The 15505-nt window shown below is 43.1% G+C and overlaps 1 protein-coding gene across 1 annotated transcript in view; it reads left to right on the forward strand.

The window, feature by feature from the left end:
- Nucleotides 1–2639: 2639 nt before the first annotated feature.
- The window catches only part of LOC113226342 (protein nubbin-like), a 55949-nt gene continuing 43083 nt past the window's right edge, over nucleotides 2640–15505 (forward strand). Inside the window, exons 1-2 of the mRNA XM_026458927.1 lie at nucleotides 2640–2774; nucleotides 10051–10110. Of these exons, the coding sequence (XP_026314712.1) occupies nucleotides 2663–2774; nucleotides 10051–10110 (172 nt within the window). The 5' untranslated portion in view covers nucleotides 2640–2662. The remainder of the gene's footprint in view (nucleotides 2775–10050; nucleotides 10111–15505) is intronic.

Genomic DNA, 15505 nt, shown 5'->3' on the forward strand with positions numbered 1-15505 from the left:
ATTTTAAAAGTCGGTAAGTGGCCAGGAACTAGAGAAAAGGGTGATAAAAAGGTGGTATGACGATGAAAGACGTCACATCGTCCCACGTTGAAGACAATATGAGTGGGCGACTCGACGACTAGTATCCCGCGATGGACGCGCTCTTCTTCGCTCGTCAGTTATGTGAATCTCTAAAGGGGATAATACATTTCTTAAGGCTTTATGTGTCAGCGATTGGACACTGGGTGTTACTAAAGAACGGTTTGATTCCCTGTAGAACTAATAATGGAAAAATGTTGTGTAAATTATGAAGATTGGGTTCTTAGGTTTTCGCCATTGTTACATACAGGAAATGAAACTATTTTTTGGATCTAATTCGCGTAAATATGTTTATTGAAACAAACCAACGTTTCTGGCCCTTTACAGGTCCCACGATCACTCTGACTGCAGTCAGCTGTGATCATTTGCTATAGGTACATAAGTTGAGTTATACCAGCATTGAAACAGCATTATGGCTTAAAACAGCACTATGCTGAGGTTTCGTCCTTATCATCCACACAATTATTAGAAATAGAAATCAGAGTAGCTCATACTTTATTAGTATATGATTAATTACATATCATGTGATACCTATATTTGTGTGTTTAATGAATAAACTCCCATTTAATTTAGTTGAATTTGTGTGCGACTGTCGCGCTCGTCACTGGGCCATACCCAGCACATGGCACGTAGATAGCGAAAAGGAGCAGCAGTGTTCTGCGGGCAGCAGCCGGCGCCGGCGCAGCGTGCACGTACCTAAGCGTGTCTCGTTAATGCACCTATTGATAGGGACTGGTGCCGATGCCGATCACACGGATATACAGTCACACTACAAGAGACACTTGGCAGCGTAGTTCATAACTATAGGACATGCGCACGGACATTTTTTGTAATCAGTTAACCAATTTTGGTCTTCAGTATATCAGTGTAGAATATAAATAAATAAAGAAAAACAGGAGTGTCTCACGCATTCATGTTTAAATGTAACATAATTAAAATCAAACAACCACTGTTAACATTTTGTTGAATTGTTATTTTATTATGCTCATTAATCATTTGCCAATAGGTATATCTAGGCATCTCTTGTTTGCGCTAAATGCTCTTGGTTCGCGCACTTTTTTAATAATATTGAATCATGCAGGTATGAAGGAACATTATTTCTTCGAGTTGAGCTTTCACTTCGTGTGGCTGTACATCGGCGTGATTGTATTTCGAGTGAGCCATAAATCTGCATGCGATACGGGGGAGGCAAATACGGGGCACCGCGGGGTAGGTAGTGCGTGCGGGGACGGGAGGAGACGGTCCAGGTGCGTGCGGGGGCGGCAGATGTCACGCGTGACGTCACGCGCTGACCCACATTCCGAAATTTCAACCCGCCGTATGTTGAGCCGTGCTTTTTAGACAAGCAGAGAAACAGCACACGCCGGTGCCAGTGGCAGCGGAGACCTCGGCGGCGGCCGGGTCCACCGGCACTCGATTTACAATGCGATTCCACCTGGCCGTGGCGACCGCCGACCCCTCGGTGACACCTATGGCACCAACGGCGCACGAGCCGCACATTAGCGTGTGTAATATTTATAAGGACGGATCGTGAAATTCGGTACACAATAGCTCTCCATTAATACTTATTTAAACATTTTAATCGATTTCTATTCAAGGAATGAATAAAATAGTCTCAAACATCTTAATCTTTTTAGTTAATACCTACCTATTAATTTCTTTAAATGAAGTTCACCTATTGTTAATCAGAGCACGGATCTCCTAACCGATATGTCTGCTCATCTCTGGACCAAGGTTTGGGTCTCATACTAAAGTAAGTTCCAAAGAACTCAGAGGTGCGAAGCAATCATGCGTCGGACAATCAGTCGTAATTGCTTAACTTAATATTTGACAAAGCTTTATGTGAAGACCTTTAGTCCAGGATTAGTACTTACGTAAGGTGCTTATACAATGGGCGGGCGAATTACTCACTGATAATATTTTCTAATGTATGTGTAAGGTTGTGGAGTCGAGTGGAGAGACATTAATTAGTCGAGTGAGTGATCCGAGAGCGAGTTCAAGTTCGCCCCCTCCCTCCCCCTACCCGGCCACTGCCCGCCACAACCACCGGAGATATACTTAGTACACGACGTTATTTTTCAAACGAGAGATTTATATTTCCCATGCAGTTGTTGCAGCCGATATTTACCTAGATCCGTAGAATATTTTCGACGCCGCTGCGGCAATCGAGTGTCGAAGAAAAGGAATCGGGGTATGAATGGACACTTGAACAGTTTTTGTGAGAAGCAGCTTTTCTGACGCGATGGCCGTATTCCTTTGTTGCCGACGACGCCAAGAGGAACGAGGCGGCCATAGCGGCGGAGGGTCGCGCGTATGTAAAACGGCTTGCGGAGGAAAATCCATAACGGCACGCGGAAAACCCTTTTAATATACGGCACGTAAATAAGAGCGTCGGCGGTAAGCGCGGGGCGCGGGACGCGCGCGCTGCCATTGGTGGCTGCGCCGCCCCGCCCCCGCCCGCGCCTAAAAAAATCCTCGGAAAAAAGGCGCGCTTGCACGGCAGTGTCTCACGGACGCGCGCTGTGGGCGGACGGCGGCAGCGTTAGAGACGGCGCGACCCAGTACCGGCGGCCGCGGCCGCGCCATGCCCGCGCTGGCCTTGCGCGACCAGCCGCTCGACTGCTCCATGCGCCTGCGCGATCTGCCCGCCTGGCCGCCGCCGACCGCGCGGCCACTGCACCAGGACCGCCACCACGGTCAGTACTCCATGCACCGACTCCACTTCTCCGACTCGCTCTTCCGGATGAAGTGGTGATCGTTCCACCGAGGGCGAACGTCGACTCAGTGTTCAGTGTAGTGCCCGGCCGCACCTGCCATCGCGACCGGCCTCTGCGACCCGCAGTAAACAAACAGTGAGCCCCTAAGCCGCCCTGCATTGTGTCGCAAACAGATCCCATTCATAAAGTCCGCCGTCGGGTCTTACAGCGCTTTGATCCTATTCTTTACCGCACGACCCCTCGCGACCACGTGTCTCGGGGGTCAGATTCGAGAGCTCGATTATTGTCGTCCCTCCGACCCCACTCCGGGGCTGTACAAATTTCTACTGATATCGGATGTCGACAAGACGTTTAAGTAATGTAGTGCAGTGCCGATATTTCGTGACTCTGTAGGCGCATTCGCATCCGCGGCCGGCGCGCACGCTCCATTGTAAAGCTATTAGGCATACACCACCATTTTGGTGACTTTATTGTTTAATTTACTTCAGTCTTCGTGCACCTTGTGCGTGAGTATTTGCAGAATACCTTTTTGAATTGCCTCTCGATATAAAGCTATAAAAGGTTGTGCAAACTTTGCTCGGCAGCACTGTTTGCCCTCCCCCATGCTCCCGACGCGAGCAAACATATTCAGGAAGTGTATTAAAACAAAATGCTCTTGTAGCGCACAACCCTTCGACATTAATTCACGAAATTATTTTATTCACTTCGGAGTTCCTAAGGTGGGGGATTTAACTGTTGTTTTTATAGTTTCTCAAACTTTTTTGTGTACACGTTTTTTACCGAAATAGTCATTATTTAGTAAACTAAAGTGTTTCGATGTGTGCTTCAATATTGTGTAGTACAAACTCTTCGTATTTTGCGACCATACTTATGTGTTTGTTCTTTGGATATTGCTTTTACGATACTCGTGCATAGGCGATTTGAATTGAGATTTGAAATGAGATATTTGTAAAGAAATAACAGTCCAAATATATCCCACAGTTTCACATTTTTACTCATCAAACAAGTAAGCGTGTACGATTTTAACATCAACACAAACCCATACTTCAGTAAGTTATTCAAATTAAAATTTAATTAAACAAATATTTCACCTTATTAATTTCAACGAAGTTGTAATATGCATGCACCTTCGTTTCCGTGTAATAATTTGTGTCGACTGGCCTGGATCTAGGAGAAAATACATACCTGTACGCGTTATGAACCAGTCATTGTGATAGACGTAGGCCGCAAAATATGGCGTTTTTGTTGTCATCTTCAACTGTCCGAACGCAAATGTTTTACTCCAAATAGCAAATTTAATACAAATTGTGGCTTTATAGTTACTTCAAAAACCCTTTGTCCATAAATGTAATTTAATTAATGGAGATTTTAACTCATAACTTCCAACGATATGGTACTCAAAAGGTGTTTGTTAAATGTCAAACGTTAATACCTTGAGACCGTAGCAAGCTATGACTGTTATGACTCTACCATGCGTGGCAGTGGGCGCCGACACGCGGAGAAGCCAAAACAAATTTATAGTCAACACTTTATTTTCCACCACCACGATCTGTGCACAATAACGTCGAATAAGAACACACTGGCCGCTCACCGAATGTGATACAGTGGAATCGAGCCGAGAATTGAACAACGACTTGATTGTGTGAAAATTATTGTAGGTAGTTAGTTACTCATTTGTATCTACTGTTGACATCACATGTCATCTGATGTATACGTTTAAAAATGTTCCAAATTGGTACCTGAACCATTCAAAAGGCACCATTCGAAATACATAGTGGAGCGAAATTACAAAAATTAACAAAATTGTTGTAATAATGTTAGTTACTTTTGCCCAAAATCGTTTATTAATTTAACTTTAATCATGCAGTTAACCGCCTGTTTTCTTTAATATTCTTTAACTTCTTTAATATTGAAATGAGTGTGTGTTCGATGACTACTTGAAAGTACTATTTACATTTTTTTAAGTTTTATAATTTGTGTTAGGTAATACTTGAATCAAACGGCTCGAATAACAACATAGGCGTAGGTATTTATTTAGTTCTATGAAAGAACAAGTTTAGTTTATTTAAAAGAAATTGAACCCTAACGAGTAAAGCATGAAGAACGTCGTTCACACATTGCGATATTGATGTCCGAAAGGCGGCGCGCGGCGGCGACGCGGGATCAGTTGCCCCTTTTATGTCCCGTTATTACATGTATGTCTATTATGAACGGTACAAGTGCAAACACGGCGTCTGTCGCCGGCTTGTTTGGAGTGTAATCCTCCAGGAGCGGCCGACAGGTGCCGCCGAGATTCGGCGCAAGGGTTGCGTCCCGCGGGCGCGGTGGCCGCAGCCCTCCACAAATTATATTAACTCTCTTTATGCGCGCCTTTTGTCACCCGCGCCCGCTCGAGTGCCAAATCACTTCTTTGACACGCCCCACATGCACTTCACCTTTTTATTGAGCTTCGGCCGAGCCTATTTCGTCCGGCTCCTTTTTCTATCACAAACTTATATTAAATGTTTAATAGACATTTGTTTACCGTCGTCCGACAGCACCGCACCTCGAGTGGCGCATTGCATGTGAGGTGCACAGCGGCGGCGGAAAATGTCTCCATTTTCTTCCGACGCGCACAACGACATTCGGCCGTAATTGACTTTTTATGTTACCCTCGAATTACAACAAAGTAACAATTGAATTAGCGGCAAATGATGATAACGTAATCGATGTAAAATCGGTGTACACTTTCTAAGGCAATGCGACGCGCGCGTAATGATGTCGTCTGGTAAGTAAATTAGCGGTGATGGAGTCACGCGTAGTTTACTGGTGTAATAATACGGCTGTTGCGTTATTCGGGTGGTAATGGCTGCGCGCGCGCAGTTCGACCACTGGTACTGCCATGCCACTCTGGGAGCGCCGTGAACTTTGCGACTCATGCACACGCAACGCGCTCCCGCCGCGCGCCGGCCGCTGCCGCTGCGGCGGCTCCGCTCACGTCACGCGCGCGCGCTCTAGCTCGGCCCGTCTCTGGTCGCCTTTTGCTTCTGAATGCTAATGCTTTTCAAGTGTGATATCAAGGTCGTGCGCCTGACGGTAAACGACACGCCTGTCCATGACTGTTGCAGTGCCACTCAGAGCTTTGAATCGCAAAGGCCTGAGGGGCACTACCACTGCGCCCGTTACCCTGAGAAGTAAGTTGGGCAATCCCATGTGCTTCTAATTTCACTAGCACCCTTACCATTTAAAACCGGAGTACAGTAATTCTCACATTACTGCTTGGCGGAGGAAATAAGTTAAGTGACAGTACTCCCCTGGACGAATTCATTGACAAGGACATTGACATACTGCTATTCTAATCTGTCAAGTCGCCTCGTACTGATAATTATAGTCGTCATAATATTTCAAGTTTTGTTTAAATTTACTTTCAGTACATTTTCGTTTGGTTTAGACTTCAAGCATTATTCTTCTGAACCTGTTATTTGAATGCCACTTGTTTGTTGTATTTGATTGAAAAGTAGTTTCTGTGACAAACCACTTGACATACGGAAGGATAGCAAAGTCTGTCACAAGGATTCCTTTTTTACTTTTCACGATGGTGTCGGAACCCTTATAACGGTTCGTCCGTGTGTGTTTATTATGTCTTATGGATGCAGACTTCTTGTCTCTAACCTCCCGGGGTAATAACGGCGTCGTGTGTCGAGTCGCTCACTCACTCATAGACCGGGAACCATTCGTTAAAATCTTTGTTCATCTACTAACACTAAACTTCACGTTGAATAATTTATACGGTAGTGATTGTTATAATTTATGGCCGGTGGCGTCGGGGGAAGGGGGAAGGGGTGGGGGAAATACAATTACCATTATGAACATAAATATTCGTGTATATCTTATTACACTTATCTCACTTATTAATACTAGCCTAATTAACTTATGTTAATGGCGCAAAGTCGCTGCATTCGCGGCGCACGAATTATACGCATTAATTAAACAATGTGAGGCGCAGCCGCGGCTTGTACTTTATCGCTCACTGTAAAGAGTTTGGACAACAAATTAAGTGCGCACACGCAATTATGATAAAATTAACGTACCGTAGTTTCAGCGATTGCCGCCGTCGCCGTCGCCGCCGCAGCCGCTGCCCGCCGCCGCCGGCGCGTTGCCCGTCGTAAAGAGGCCGTTTGAATAACACCAAATTAATAGTGACCACTCGCTGCTCGCAATAATCCATTAACTTTATTGTATTTGAATTTACATAATTCTTTTATTGTGCACTTAAGAAGCAATAAACTGCAACTCCGTTTAAAACGAATGGTGCGGTTGTAATGCGAGTCTCTCCCGATCCGCGCTCGTGCGTCCTCGATGCTTGTAAGGATTAGTTGTACATTGATTCATTTCTGAAATATTGAGCATTTAATTAGCTGGTCGTTGCGCTGCGCAACCCTCAAGGCATCGCAGTTCGCTATGCGCTGTGTGGACACGTGGATCACCGGTCACCGGTGGCCTCCGCTGCGGCGCGCCGTTGTGCACTGCGTGCAGTTGATTTCTAAAGAAATCGAAACACTTCAGTTGACACCGTCGGCCGTACGTGAGGTCAACAATGTTTACGCTGTTGTATGTGATGTGTTAGGTTGGCGCGGTGCGGTACACGAAACGGGCTGTTGAACTTGTTCCCTTTACTACAATCGATTTTCCGATATAGGCCGGTGGTGTTGTGCCGCTAGGCGCCGTGAGCGAAGGTCTGCGTGACCCACAGCCCCGCACTCCTCGCCCCCGCCACTCCGCGCCGCAGCGGGGGCGGGGGTGTGACGCAATTAACCACCCGGGGTCAACCACCTCGCTTCTTCCCGTGTCTGCTCTCCACCGAAATTGCCTCTACGTTGTTTTCCAGCTGTAGTCTGATCTCTTCCATGCTATAAACGTGACGTAACATGACTTCAAAATAACGTAACCCATACTTGTACTATACTGTACTGTCAACAATGGTGTCCTATAAGCCAACATCCCTCAATTATACAACCTCGATTGGTTTAGAGGTGACACCCTATGTAGTGCAATAAAAACTTAGACATCAGGTTAGACGAAAATTCAAATTTTTTAGCTCTACAAGTTGAAAAAAAATATGCTTATCCAGCTGTTATCTCTAATAATGGATTTGAACGAACGAAGCTCTCTCTTTGAATCGTAACTTGATCAATGAGTAAGTAGATTTTGCTAACGATACCACTGATTGAGTTCGTTTGTACCTACTGCGTAGACGTTTTGACCAAAGAAGACGCCACTCTTGAGTAGACAGAGCTGCGTTTTTAGATGGTAACATTTAAAGAACACATTGATGCTTTGAGCCGTCATGATACGGACTGCGATGAAGCGCATTCATTTGTTTATTCGCTCTCCGGTAGACATGTCTATTAGCGTTCCGTGAAATCCACATTTCATCTTAAGCATGAATATCGTTGATGCGTGGAAGTTACGCGGGGATTTTCGATACGTGATCGAGTGTTTCCAATGCTCATTAATCAGTCGAAATCATTGTCGTGCATGTGTCATAAACGCATGAGCTTATTGCGGCGTTTTTGCAGTCGCGCTAATTATCATTTTAATAGTACGTCGTCTCTCAGGCTGTTAGTGCGCTCTGCCGCGCCGCGCCGCCGCTCTCTACTGCGTTTGCGCTGCGCTCGCTGAGTGACAACATTTCGTGTTCCACATTTCAACTTACCGTTGCCGCTTTGTCCTCGTTGTGTTTGCTAGCTACGTCAGTGAGGTATGTTCCACTTGCTCATTTCAATAATCGAGTGTCTATTATCTATAGGTAAGGTAATATAGCGAAAAAATGCATCTCGACTGAATCGAATCGAGATTCCTAAGCAGTTTTCCATTCTCATTGTATTATTTTGTTCAGATGGACTATACCCGTACAAACAGTCACGATGACGCAGCGGCAGCAGCGGGCGAGATCGCGGGTGCGGCAGACATGTGTCGCGGAGGAGTATGCTCGCACGGACGCTCTTTGCCCGCGATTAGCCTCCCTCGCCCTCTGACCCGCGACGTCCTGCGTCCGCTGCATACACAATTATAATAACTTTAAACTGACCGCCGTGGTACACGCGCCCCGAAGATCACGATAAACAGTTTGTCGGACTCGACCGATTTACATTCACCCGACGTGCTTCGACGAAACGCGAGGCGAAGGGCGGGACGGCCGGGACCCCCCAGCTCTTTCTTCACCCAAATTGGATTTAAACATTGCGAATTACATTCTTTGATTCGCGGGTTATCCAAATGGGGACGATTTATGGAGTAGCGGAGTAGGTTTAGGCGCGGTCCCGGGGGAGCCGCGGGTCGGCGGCGGCGTCGGCAGTATTTCACGCGGCCGGCGATTTAGTGAGCGCCGCCGTGAGCGATGGCCGCCGGCCGCCACCTGACCCCACTTTAAATAGAAGCCATCCCAAATGCATCGTTTATTTCCCGGTCTGTTAATGTGATGCTATCTTTCAGCCCTCCTCCCCTTCAGGAGTGTCGTAATCGAGCGCAGATAACAGAATATCACAGCCCCGCAGGATTAAGTTGGAGGTGAGGGTCGCTGCAGCCGGACTTGCCTAGTCGAAATAAATTTTTGTTGTTTTTGCGTGTATCGGTATCGCCGAAGACACGAGCCCGGTACTAGTAAATTTGAGGGCATACAAATTGGATAAAATTGTGATCATAAATTCACAAAATTGCTGTAGATAAACGGAAGTTAATACGAAGGAATTATTCGGCTCTTAATTTTCGTAACAGAATGAAAAAAATAAATTTATGACAAGTATTAACAAACATGTTACTAGTACACAAAGGCCATTTCTGCTTCTGGTGAGCAACGGATTACGGCTCCGTCCTTGGCCAAGTTCTCCGAGTCATTCGGGAGGACAGAAAAACACGGTCCATCTAATGTCGGAAAAGGTTCATCTACCGGATAACAGCTTTGACCGTAGATATAATGGCTTTAACTTCATGGCTTGACAGTATAGTAGGTACATCAACATCATCGTCGTTAAACACGGATCTCTTTCATAATATCCACCGTACCAGCAGGTCTAGTATGTCGCTTCAATTGTACATTGTGTGTTACGCTGGCGCCAGTGGTGGAACATAATTTACTTTGGTGTTATTATAGGTATATTGCGATGACGAAAGGACATTGACTTGACGTTCGTTGCGACTTTAACTTTCGTGGAAATGTTCCACCGTAACTTAGTTAAGTGTTATCTGTAATTACGTTATAACATTGTTGTTGCAGTGGCGGGCCGGGCTGACGTCAGCAGCTTCTTCAATACGCAGATGGTGTTCGACCTTAACGGTGAGTACATACGGTGAACTTTGCTTTGTGCAGGTGTCCATCCGCAACGCTTATTTGAATTATTGCGGAAGACGCGCCCGAATACGCCATTATCTGTGTATTAAGTTTTTGCGTGTGACTGGTGCGTATTCGAATTAACCGAGTGAGTTACGGTTTCCTCAATGGGCACTGCCGCTTCGATGCCGCGTTGTCACGGCATCGTCACCGCGTCGACGCCGCACCGTCGCCGCTGGAGCACGATTCCTCAGCGGTCCATTCCGCGCGGGAGCAGCTGCCGTGACTCGCCTCTAGACAAAAAGACGACATAATTAAATTAATACAAATTCACAGCTGAGCTGCTTTTTGTGTGGCGACACCGAGACATTTCTAATTTTCCTTCGGAACCATTTTTTATTCGCGTTCATTACGGGATGAATGGGTCGCTGCCCAAAAAAACGCTCGCCGGCGACGCTTCGGCAGTTTTTGTATCGCGCGTGCTTCACGAAACCCGCGGCCTCGTCACGCGCATTGGCATCTGCGTGACGACCAATACCCCCGGCCCCCCCCGCTCACTTCACTGTCGCTTATTCAAATCGCCGTGTCACTAAAACCCGCAGCATCGACATTAACGAGATTTCCCACCTGACACTGTACATTGTCGCGTCCATTTCTTGTAAACGGAGGTGTGTAGTGGCCAGTTGTCGCGTCACGCGGCGTCGGCGACACGACGCGACGTGAGACGATGCGAGACATGGGAATTGACGACGCAATGTAACGCACGTCTGCAAATAATAAAAATTACTATACTGGTATAGAAATGATTACGACACCGAGCTGCGCTAAAACTACAGAAATATTATTTAATGAAAGGCTTAGGGAAGTAGTGGTGTACATATTTTTCATGCTTATAATGAAAGATACATACGTGACAGTTTGTTAATTATTATTTTTTTAATGAAAAAAATCATAAATTAAGTCACCTGGATCCACATTTTATTAGTTAGTATTTCATTCATGACTATGTTATTACTGTGGGAGCGTAGCCATGGGCTTAGCGTTGCGAGGTGTACTTTTTAATAAGAAACGAGGAATATATTCATAAATAAAGATTTACTGCGTGCGTTCAATTTGAAGATTTGTCCGGAACTCTCCCGATGTTCATTGGACAACAACCTTCTATTCTTTATACAATTCTAAATATAAATTAGTATAACCCTAGCCAGCCTGCTACATCCCTCCTCCTCATAATTGAAGGGGGGTCCTCACTGTAAGACAATGCCCTACCTATGATAGACAAACTTACACATGTGATCAGCCTTTACTATAGACTAGCCATACTCGGCTTGGAAGCCGATACACCATCAAAGAACGAAACTACCAAGGAGGCTATGGCTTCAATCTGCCAAAAACCTTTCAAAAAGGACAGACTATGATCACACCCTAAGCCAACCACTCAAATATATTTACTCATTAATCTTCCTAGCTATTTATCTAAGCTTCTCAAGCCAAAACCCTAGCTATTTAGATATTCCAGCTAAACTCTATTTATATTAAACTAAACCTTATCTAACCTAGCCCAATTAAAAAAGCCTTTAATTGAAAGAAATTTTAATTAAAATCTTTATTTGAAAGAAGAAACATTACATTTCATTACGAAAACAACATTTCCAAATAAATAATCTCCAACGTGTATGCTGTTAAGACGACATCTCAGGCCTGAACATACATCGGATGCTCACTCGGTTACATCAATATAGATCTCCCAGCTGCCTTAGTCCTCGCCCTGCAGCTATCCACGTTCCATCAGATTTTCGTACTTCATTTGGACAAAGCAAAGAACACGCAAATTATCCTAACAAAAAAAAACATCAGGAATAAATATGATATGATGATATATCATATTGAAGACTTATAATAATTAAATAAATATATTTTCCATTGAATGCAGATAGTTCTTGTTCATCTGGAGGAATGATCAACAACCATACACATTTACACAGCTTAATATACGCATGAAATCAAAATAGGTTATATTTATCCAAGTTAGAAATCCATTACCTCCTGTCCACCTATGATAGCATTTATTTGCATTCGCCAGAAAGTCTTCTACCCTACTACAGCATCATCACCGCCTCTTTGTTCTCTCCATATGAAAAATAAACGTAAAAGATTAATGAACATATAAAGATAAAACATAAATAAGTTATTACCTATTACAAACAGAAAATTGTTAAATTACCTACTAAAGAACTTCGTTATTCTATTTACATGAACAAGATCTTGCCTACCAGACCTACTCACACCTATTTTCCTTACTTATAATATAGTTAACTCTACTCAACCGATTTATTACCCTATACGGCCCTTTCAATAATCTTGCTAGCCTTCCGCTTCTATTGGAAACCCTCCTAGGACAATACAACTTCAACAAATTTCCTGGACGATATAAAGCAACTTTAGCTTTCTTATCAAAATTTATTTTCTGTTTTGATCGCGTTCTTGCCGTCCGTTCCTCACACGCATCAATCAAGGCTGCTCGTTTCAAAACCCTATCCTGTAAATTCTCTGAAACACTTACACAATCAAATCTTACACGTTTAAAGATACTATTTACCAGTTTATACTTCTTCTTCTTCTTCTTTTAAATGTTGTGGCCTCATCGAAATAACCAATGATTTTGCCAATGTCAAGTAAAAATAACTATGTACGGTAGTTTAGTATTATTATAAAAATTATACAAAAAAAATGGCGATTTCGCCAATGTCTTGTATACGTTAACTTACGCTCTTGACGCATTTGACAACTCTTGCCACTCACGTCAACTATTTTCTTTGTTTCTGGCAATTGAACAGAGTGTACATACTCCGACCTATTCAACGATAAGTTATTACAACTTTTTGATACCGGCCCGATAGAAGAATTTTCTTCCCTCGACATGACATCAGTCATAGAATTGAAAGAAATTTCGACATTGTCATTTAAATTAATTTACAACAATGCAAAATTACTAATTGCTTTATTTGCCCTGAAGAAATCTGCCCCAAGATAAGAAGTTCCTCATCATCTTGCTATACAAGCAAACTTGATGGACATTTACTTCCATTGATTGTCAATGAAACTTTGGTGGACGCTTGCTCTTTTAATGGCGTTCCGCCAAATATGAAAAATGGAAAATTCGGAACTTCTTCGATCCGTAAACGTAACCTTTCTGCAAAACAATGAGAGATTATCGAAACCGCAGCACCTGTCTCCACCAATGCGTCGCATTTCACATCATTAATAAAAAGGGTTACAAAAGACTATAGATATCTACATCAAGACTATCAACTGTATTTAAATTTCCTGAATAACCAGCTGCGCCTTTATGACATCCACGTTGAGGATATCCTAACCTGACTCTCTGACCAAAATCGTACTAAAAATAAAAATAATCGTAATAAAAATCGTACGCATTTCCTCTCAAATTTTAGCCTCTACCATTTGTGGGAGCGTAGCCGTGGGTTTAGCGTTGCGAGAGGCACTTTTTAATAAGAAACGAGGAATATATTCATAAAGTTTTCAAACCCCTGTATAAAAAAGGCGATAAGGAAAGCCCAAGTAACTATAGACCAATAACTTTAATCCCGACTCTATCCAAATTATTTGAAAGTGCTCTGCATTCCAGAATAAATGCATTTTTAGAGAAACATAAAGTAATATATCACTCTCAATTCGGATTCAGAAAAGGTAGTTCTACAACTCTTGCATGTTTTGAGTTTTTGCGCATTGTAACGGAAAGTATAAACGTCTCTACTCCTGTAATGTCAGTCTTTCTAGATATGACTAAAGCCTTCGACTTTGTAAATCACTTAAAACTCCTTTACAAGCTTGAAGCATACGGCATTAGAGGAACAGCCCAAAATTGGATAGCGAGCTACTTCAAAAATCGGACACAGTATACTGAAATAAGTAGATTAACAAAAAACAAACACAATAATAGATTAGAAAAACAAATTTTTAGATCACACCTTAAGACGACTAATGCTGGAATACCGCAAGGTAGCGTCTTAGGTCCGTTACTGTTACTCTACATTAACGATCTCCCACATGCTATTGATCATAATTGTATACAATTTGTTGACGGTACAACTCTTATAATAAAATGCCAAAACAGAGCGACTTTTAAAACTGACGTAAATAAAGCACTGACAGATGTAATAAGTTGGATGGACATCAATGACTTGAATATAAGTAAAACCAAAGTTATGACATTTAGATCTTACAACTCAAATCCCATACCGGTTAAAATTAATTACAACTCTGATACTGTAGATGAAGTAGACACATTTAACTTTCTTGGGTTAACAATCTACAAGAACCTTAACTGGAAGGAACACATCGAACAGATGTGCATGAACCTAAACAGATTTGTTTACGCTTTACGAAGACTAAGGCAAACTGTCTCGCGAGAAGCTGCGTTGACGGCCTATCACGGCTACGTTTCGTCCGTGCTCAGCTACGGTATTGTATTATGGAGTAACTCAGTAATCTTGGAAAGAGCGTTTAAAGTCCAGAAGAAGTGTATTCGAGCAATTTGCGGTGCGTGGTTCGATGACAGTTGCAAACTGCTGTTTAAAAGGCTGAACATATTACCTTTGCCATGCATGTACATTAGGGATATCTGCGTATTTGTCAACTCTCATCCTCAATATTTTAAAACACGCGGTGAAGTCATTCAAAGGCAAACTAGAGCAAAAATTATGAATCTCTTATACCAACCTCGTGGCCATAAAGTAATTTAGAAGAATAACTGCTTCAACATGTGTATAATTATTTACAATAAATTACCAAACGAAATTAAATTGTTACAAGGACATACTTTTAAATTAAAATTGACAAAATGGCTTTTGACACATTGCTTCTAAAGTAATAAAGAATACTTAGAATTTACAAATTCATTACATTAACTAGAAACTATAGAGACTAAAGTAACATTGAATCCCATTAATATTTGCACATCTGCTTGCAGGTTGAATACAATGTCCTAATTTTATTTAAGACCTTTGTAATTACTGTATTCTGGCATATACACGTATTCTATTCTAAAGATTTACTGCGTGCGTTCAATTTGAAGGTTTGTCCAGAACTCTCCCGATGTTCATTTGACAACAACCTTCTATTCTTTACACAATTCTAAATATAAATTAGTTCAATCCTAACCAGCCTGCTACAGTACACATATTTTACTCAGGACAAAGTATTTAGGCATATGTATTCACCGATATAAATATTCACCGAGCGCGCGAAAGCCGCACCGGCGCTGCCGGCGAAGATAGCGCGTGGCATAACACACCAGCGCCCGCGCAACTTCTAGTGTCGTGTCGATACGGCTCAATGAGAGACGGTTGTAGTGTTACGTGCTCGGTAAAAGTACTGC

This window comes from Hyposmocoma kahamanoa, unplaced genomic scaffold (genome assembly GCF_003589595.1).
Source record: "Hyposmocoma kahamanoa isolate Upper Pololo Valley unplaced genomic scaffold, ASM358959v1 190, whole genome shotgun sequence".
NCBI classification, from domain to species: Eukaryota; Metazoa; Arthropoda; class Insecta; order Lepidoptera; family Cosmopterigidae; genus Hyposmocoma; species Hyposmocoma kahamanoa.